Source organism: Pygocentrus nattereri, chromosome 14 (assembly GCF_015220715.1).
Source record: "Pygocentrus nattereri isolate fPygNat1 chromosome 14, fPygNat1.pri, whole genome shotgun sequence".
Lineage (NCBI taxonomy): Eukaryota > Metazoa > Chordata > Actinopteri > Characiformes > Serrasalmidae > Pygocentrus > Pygocentrus nattereri.
The window spans coordinates 32,562,374-32,569,358 of NC_051224.1; the positions used below are offsets into that span (position 1 = coordinate 32,562,374).

The following is a 6,985-nucleotide window of genomic DNA, read 5'->3' on the forward strand; positions in this document are numbered from 1 at the left end:
GTGGAAACAAGATTATTAAATCATGGCCATTACTTAACTAGGCATGGGAACCATATAAATAAGTTGTGGCCATGATTTGGTGAGGTGTGGGAATGAGATAATTAAGTTACAACCACAACGACATGAAAACAAGATAATTTAATTGTTGCCACAATTAAATTGTCCATTGTCCATTTTATCAGCTAGACCTACTGTATAGCTGCACTTTGTAGTTCTACAGTTACAGACTGTAGTCCATCTGTTCCTCTGATACTTTGTTAGCCCCCTTTTACCCCGTTCTTCAGTGGTCAGGACCCCCATGGACCCTTACAGAGCAGGTACTGTTTGGATGGTGGATTATCCTCGGCACTGATGTGGTGGTGGTGTGTTAGTGTGTGTCGTGCTGCCTGAGTGGATCAGACACAGCAGTACTGCTGGAGTTTGTAACAGTCCACCAACCAGAAATATCAAACCAACAGCATCCTGTGGGCAGCGTCCTGTGACCACTGATGAAGGACTAGACGATGACCAACACAAACTGTGCAGCATCTACAAGGTGGACTGACAAGATAGGAGCGTCTAAGAGTGGACAGTGAGTGGACGCAGTGTTTAAAATCCAGCAGCACTTCTCTGATCCACTCGTTCCAGCACAACACACACTAACACACCACCACGTCAGTGTTACTACAGTGCTGAGAATGATCCACCACCCAAATAGTACCTGCTCTATGAGGGTCCGGGGGTCCTGACCCCTGAAGAACAGGGTAAAACGGGGCCAAACTAAGTATGCAGAGAAACTGATGGACAATGAGAGTAGAAACACGGCATTGGTCATAATGTTTTGCCTGATTGGTGAACAGGTGGACTTTCCTTACTTGATGCATTTCACAATACTAGTTATTATCCTTACTTCAAAAGGATCTATTACCCAGTTTAGATACATAAATAGTTTTTATTTGTGATCAAGAACTGTAACATTAAGAAATCTCGCCAAATCTATTGCTTTCAAAAGCCAAACGGAAGCAACACCAAATACACAGAACATAGGAAACAAAATTACAGACCTCCAGAATTCAGGTCTTCAGACAAAACTCTATTAACCATTTACCAACTCGCTTCAATCGATCAGTGATGCTCATGTTTAATACAGACCCAGTCAACACAAAAACTGTTTCTCCAACTGCAGTAGCTTCGCAGAGGACCATCAGTTTCTTTCCAAACAGAGTAAAATACTAATGCAGACAGATTTCACCCACAAAACGAATGCAGTAACACAGTAGTATCTGTGTAGTAACACTTAGTCTTTGGCATCCTTCTGGAAACGCTCAACATTCTCTAAAAGCCTTTAAAAAAAAAAAAAAAAAACATTTTAGATAATATTCTGTACTTAAATACTAGTGCTACAAAAGTTACAGCCCTAAAAAACTCCCACCTGTTTAATAAACTCTGTAGTGAAAAACTTAGTTGCTAACAGTAACTGAACAGCCACCAGTGAGCTTTAAATGGAGGGGACTAGCATTCATTGACTGTTCGCCACATTAGCATATTTGGTTGAGCTCCTTTAATGTACCCTAAGAAATGCATTTGGTGATTTAAGAGCCCTGATTCATTTAAATACATTCATGTTGACAAGTTAACAGCAGTGCTGAGACGCCATCTGGCTGGAATTGCAGCCAATCAGGCGAAGGGATGCTTCTATGCACGGCTGTTGTTCATCATCTCGATGATGAGCTCTCGAGCGTCCTGCACGCCGGCGTTGGTCTCAGCTCTGCCTTTCCGCACTTGCGTCCCGAGAACACACAGCTTACGCGCGTCGCCCACAGAGCCCAAAGCCAAGGACTCGTAGAGATCCGCCACTCCGTGAGCTCCCGGGACGTCCTGAGAGGGACAGAGGGAGAGAGAGACTTTAAAAAGGTGATGGCACCAGCAGACAGCAGGAGAGGATTAGTCTAGACACAACCGCACCTGTGACCTCTCACGCAAACTCTACCCCTGGCATCAATCCGCACTCACACTCATTAACCCAGGTATCAACAGCAATAACACAACCACACACACTTAAAAAGATGGTTCTTCAAGGGTTCTTTAGTAAAGAAAATGGCTCTATAGAGAACCGTGAACAATCAAAGAATCCTTTGTATGATTAAGGGTTCTTTGCGTCATGAAAGGACTCTTCACCGTGACTGATAACATGTTTTATATGGTTCTATACAGAAGTATTTTGAAAAGGGTTCTATACAGCACCAAAAGGGGTTTTTCTATTGTTACCGGCTTGAAACTGTAACATACTACTGCAGCACATTCTTCATGGTTCAATATAGAACCAAAGAACCCTTGAAGAACCATCATTTTTAAGAGTGTACAGTCATGTTAGACTTTGTTATTTGACATTCAGAGTTTACTGAAATGAGCAGAGATTTTACATTTTCAATCAACATAAAATTTGTGTTTGTAGGTTAAAGAGAAGTTTTATTATGACTACTATTTTGTAGAGTATTATTTTAAAGACAGAATAAAAGCATTCTTTACATTTTGCCATAGTTTGACATGAAAACAATTGGAAAAATGTTGGAACAAAGTATGGTTCTTTACCAATGGCACGGTTGCTTTGTCGCCAGCCATGCCAGGCATCTATATTTGTGGCTACAGATTAGTGTACGGCACTACACAGTATACGAAACTATACACTATATTTGGATCTTCGCTGAGCCTGGATTATGGTCTGCTCACCTGTTTGTTGGCCAGGAGGACCAGCGGCAGGTATGGGTCAGCAGCCAACAGCCGGTGCAGGTGAGTTTTAGCCAGAGGAAAGCGGGCAGGGTCAGCCGAGTCCACCACAAACACCAGCACCCGCGCCTTCTTCAGGTACTTCTGCCAGTAATCTCTCAGCTTCTCCACACCTCCAACTACATAACACAGCACAGCACAGTCCCAATCAGCTTTTTGAGCAGTGATTCATATATAGCTACTCTATGGTGGTAACCAGATTACATGTATATCACAGCTTTAAAGTGTTTTCAACCTCATCTCTATTTGATGCATCATATATATTCTTTTTTAGTTTTGCAGAATTTAGTACGTCCACCCTTTGCATTTATTATACTTTCCATTGTTTCAAAGAGACCTGCCTTCAGTTTTTTAAACAAAACAACAGGGATATTATTCCACACCACCCGAATTCAGTCTTAGAAGTTGGTAGCATTTTATGCTTCTCATATTCCAAGCAGCCCCAAAGTGATGTTGAGGCCTGGACAGTGAATGGTATTGATAACACCAGCAGCTTATTTGTTTGATAAGTATGTCTCGATGTTCTGAGCAGAGTGTTTGGGGTCATTATCTTCCTGGTGAATGTGTTTGTACTCGTCAGCATTCATGATGTCCTCAAAAACAATCTCTGATGTTTTTATCTGACACCGAAAAACGAGAAATGCTAGCTGATTTAGACTGAAATGTAAATAAACAAAAGGCTGCCTGCCAACGTTTGCATAACACTGTAGGTCAACGGCTTTTCTGTTCTTTTTGTACAAAGAAATTACTGACCACGGTAAATGACCAAATTCTACAGATGCGTCAGATAAGAGATTAAACTGAAGATTAAGCCTGAGGTGTTTATACGCACACTCTACTTAACAGTCTGACAGGTAAACTCAGTTTACATGCACACTACAAGTAATCAGATCGAAATATACATGCATGCGTAGGGTAGACGTTACCATGACGACAAGCATCATGTGAGTCCAGGCAGAGTGAGACGAGCAGCAGTGAGTTACCCCAGTTTTCAGCTGTGCGCTTGTGTTTTTAATCACATTAAAATCATCAGACTCAGGAAAATGTACTTCAAACGTACTTATTAAACAAGGGGGAGAGGTGGACGCCCGAGGTGGAAACTTCATCTCCTCCGCAGACCAGGAGGAGTTTCTTCTCCCATCACGTTGAACGTTATAAACTTTCACTATGCTGTGATGCACATGTAGAATGTACTTAAACATTGTGATTGAGAACGTAATCAGTTATAGGCATTTGCACGGATATTATTCTTCTATTTAACTGATTATTCACAGGATTGCCCACCTCGTTCAGTCGGAAAGAAATTGTATTCTGAATGGCCTGAATCGGACTACACTATTCCGATTGAGGTGTTTTCATGGACATATTCTATTCCGATTGAGCTATTAGTCTGTCCACCTGCTCATCCAACATTTCTTCAGATATTAAGGGCATTAACGGTTTCTTGCTGCAGTAACAACCTAAAGGTAAGGTAGTAGATGGAGCTCCATCACTCCAGCGAATGCAGTTCCACTGCTCCACAACCCTATGCAGGGGGGGCCTTATGCTATTTCAGCTGCAACCTGGCACTGGGCATGGTGACCTCAGGCTCATGTGTGGAGCATCCCATTCTGCTAGCAATGCATTTCTATTTAACATATACAAGCTTGTGTAAGCACAGCATACACCTTAATGCAGCTGAATTCACAAATTAGAAGGCTTGCCTGGACACTTTTGGACATATGGTGAACGGATGCTGCTTCTGCAGCATATGGTCAAACAATAATTCCCATGTATTTATTAAGGATAAAAAGCTGCTAAGTCAATCACATTTATTACAGATAAAAGAGAATGGTGGCCAAGTGCTTCAGTTTTTCTGTTCTTTTATTAAATACGTGGAAAACGTGTTGAAATTACCGTCTGTGTCAAACTACACTACAGATCAGAAGTTGAAAAACAAGTATTGTAAGTGTAAGTGGTCGACATACTCTCTAGGAACTCAATGTGTAGCTCCTCTTTGTTGATGGAGACAGCGTTGAAGCCCTGAGTGGGCGTGACGTCCTGCTCCAGGCTACCCGTCGCAAAGCAGTGTAGAAGGCTGGTCTTCCCGGCACCCTCCAGACCTAACACCAGCACCTGGGTACCCTTCTCCTGCGGCTGCAAAAAACAAACACACAGAACGTAATTAAAAGGTTGGCAGCAACCTGACTGTAGAAAAGGTACAACTGGGGAAGGCACATAATGAAGAGTGAGGTGTTCACAACAACCTTGAGGCAACAGCATGCTGTTTGACGGCCCTACATAGCTAAATAAAGAAACGGTCACAGCATGGGGGTGAGCCAAAGTAAGCCCAAACACAAACAATGAGAACAGTAAAAGCAGTTACGGCCCTAACTAAAGCAACTAAAACTTCAGCGAACTAACTTAAGCAGCTATAACTCTATTTAATGCAACTACAACATCACTAAACTGAACAGAGCAGCTATAACACACCCTAAAGCAACTGTAACTTGAGTAACTTTTAACTAAGGCAGCCACAACTTTAAAGGGGAATTCCACCAATTTTTCAAAATTTCTAAATAATTCAGTCCTTAAGATGTAAAAGTGTCATTCAGAGTGGTTCGATGAGAAATGGTTCACTGTCGAGAAATTTACACACTCTGATTTCTTTACAGTGGCAGTGATAGGAACCAGGGGTCTCCATGTCTACAACACAAAAGCCAATATGTATAATATTTTATTTACTAGCCAATATTTATATTTTATGTACTATCCAAAGCCACCAGTGAACCTAAACACGGCTTCTAGGCTTTATATATAATGTTGATGATGGTAATATAGTGGTAAACCTGAAAAAAGCCTTATCACAATGTCTCAGGCATCAGGCGGTGTATTCATAACCATCTCATGGCATAACTTTCAGTGAGGGAGCATTTAGAGGTGGACGTCTGGTTCCTATCACCACCACTGTGGACCATTCTGACTGGTTTCTTTAGAGCAAAGCATTTCACACTAAAACACTGATTTTTTTTTAACATCTCAGCCATTTAATTATGCAGAGATTTTGAAAAATAGGTGGCGTTCCCCTTTAGGCAAAGCAACCAACTTATAGCTACACTTAGTTACCCAGCTAAAGCAGCCATAACCTTAGCTAAAGCAGCTATATATGACTAAGTAAAGCAGTTATAATCCTAAGAAAAACAACTTTAGCTTCAGTAAACTAGCAGCAGGAGCTATAACCCAAACTAAACAGGCCAAAAGTAGTTATAAACCTATCAAAAGCTGTTACAACAGAAACTAAAGCAGATACAATCCTAAGTAACGCAGCAACAGCTCTAAATATGGTAGCTAACCTAGGTTAGCTAGCCTGTCACCTCAGGCTAAAGACTAAACCGAGTCTAAAGCATCAACAAACCCCACTAAAGCACTAATAAACTCACCAAAGCGACCAAAACAGGCTGTAACCCCACTTAAAGCAGCTATAACCGGGTTATGATGACATAATTTGATTTTTAGTCTTTAGGCGACTTCAGGGGAGGAAGGTTAGTTAGTGGTCGTTAAACTGGGGAATTAAACAAACCTCAGACACCGTCGGAGCTTGTGTGGCGCTTTCGGTCCTGATTTCTTTCCCGGTGGTTTTTGCGTGTTTCTCGGCATTTAAAAGCCGGGTGACTTTCTTCGGTTGGTGTTTTTTCTTGGTCTGTAAGAAACTCCAGAGGATAAAGGCGAATCCTCCGGCCACGGCGAGAGCGGCGCCCACTAAACCAGCTTCTCGCAGACCGGGCATGTTTACTGGTCGAGGAGGACCCCCGTCTCCAGAAATAAATATATTATCCTGCGTCTCTCAGACACTCACGGCCATAACGAGGCGCTGAAATAGATGCTGAGGCTCCACAAGTGGATTACAAACCCGACACGTTTTCCGGTGTTACATCGAAGTCTGTTACCCTCCGAAAGCTGCTTCCAGCAGAGGGCGCTGTGAGGAGAGCGACGCCAGCAGCGCAGATTCCCTGAGTGCTGCACCGATTTGATCAACGATCCGATACCGAACGATACCGATACCGATAAAAGTCATAACGCAGGATCCTTTATGTTTCTGGCTGTATTATATTAAAATCTTGGCTTAGTATTTCACAATACTTATTTTGAACTTGCTTTTTAACAGGAGCTGGTCTAATGGTTACCATTAGAGACCACTAATTTCCTGTAGGACACCTGTAGATCCCATTATTAAATGCTG

The 6,985-nt window shown here is 42.2% G+C and overlaps 1 protein-coding gene across 1 annotated transcript; it reads right to left on the reverse strand.

Moving 5' to 3' along the window:
- Window positions 1-911: 911 nt before the first annotated feature.
- arl9 (ADP-ribosylation factor-like 9) lies at window positions 912-6,710 on the reverse strand. Its single transcript, XM_017709722.2, has 4 exons — window positions 6,326-6,710; window positions 4,734-4,902; window positions 2,710-2,885; window positions 912-1,857 (listed from the first exon to the last, which is right to left on the reverse strand). The coding sequence occupies exons 1-4, from the start codon at window positions 6,530-6,532 to the stop codon at window positions 1,675-1,677; spliced, it is 735 nt and encodes a 244-aa protein (XP_017565211.1). The 5' UTR covers window positions 6,533-6,710; the 3' UTR covers window positions 912-1,674.
- Between the last annotated feature and the right edge of the window lie 275 nt (window positions 6,711-6,985).

Bases quoted from the DNA above. Each gene is read 5' to 3' on its own strand.
- arl9 (XM_017709722.2), bottom strand. From the start codon at position 6,532: ATGCCCGGTCTGCGAGAAGCTGGTTTAGTGGGCGCCGCTCTCGCCGTG. The intron at 4,903-6,325 runs GTTTGTTTAATT...TGTTTTTTGCAG, and splicing joins AAGCTCCGACGGTGTCTGAG to CCGCAGGAGAAGGGTACCCA. The intron at 1,858-2,709 runs GTGAGCAGACCA...TGTCCCTCTCAG, and splicing joins TCCTCCTGGCCAACAAACAG to GACGTCCCGGGAGCTCACGG.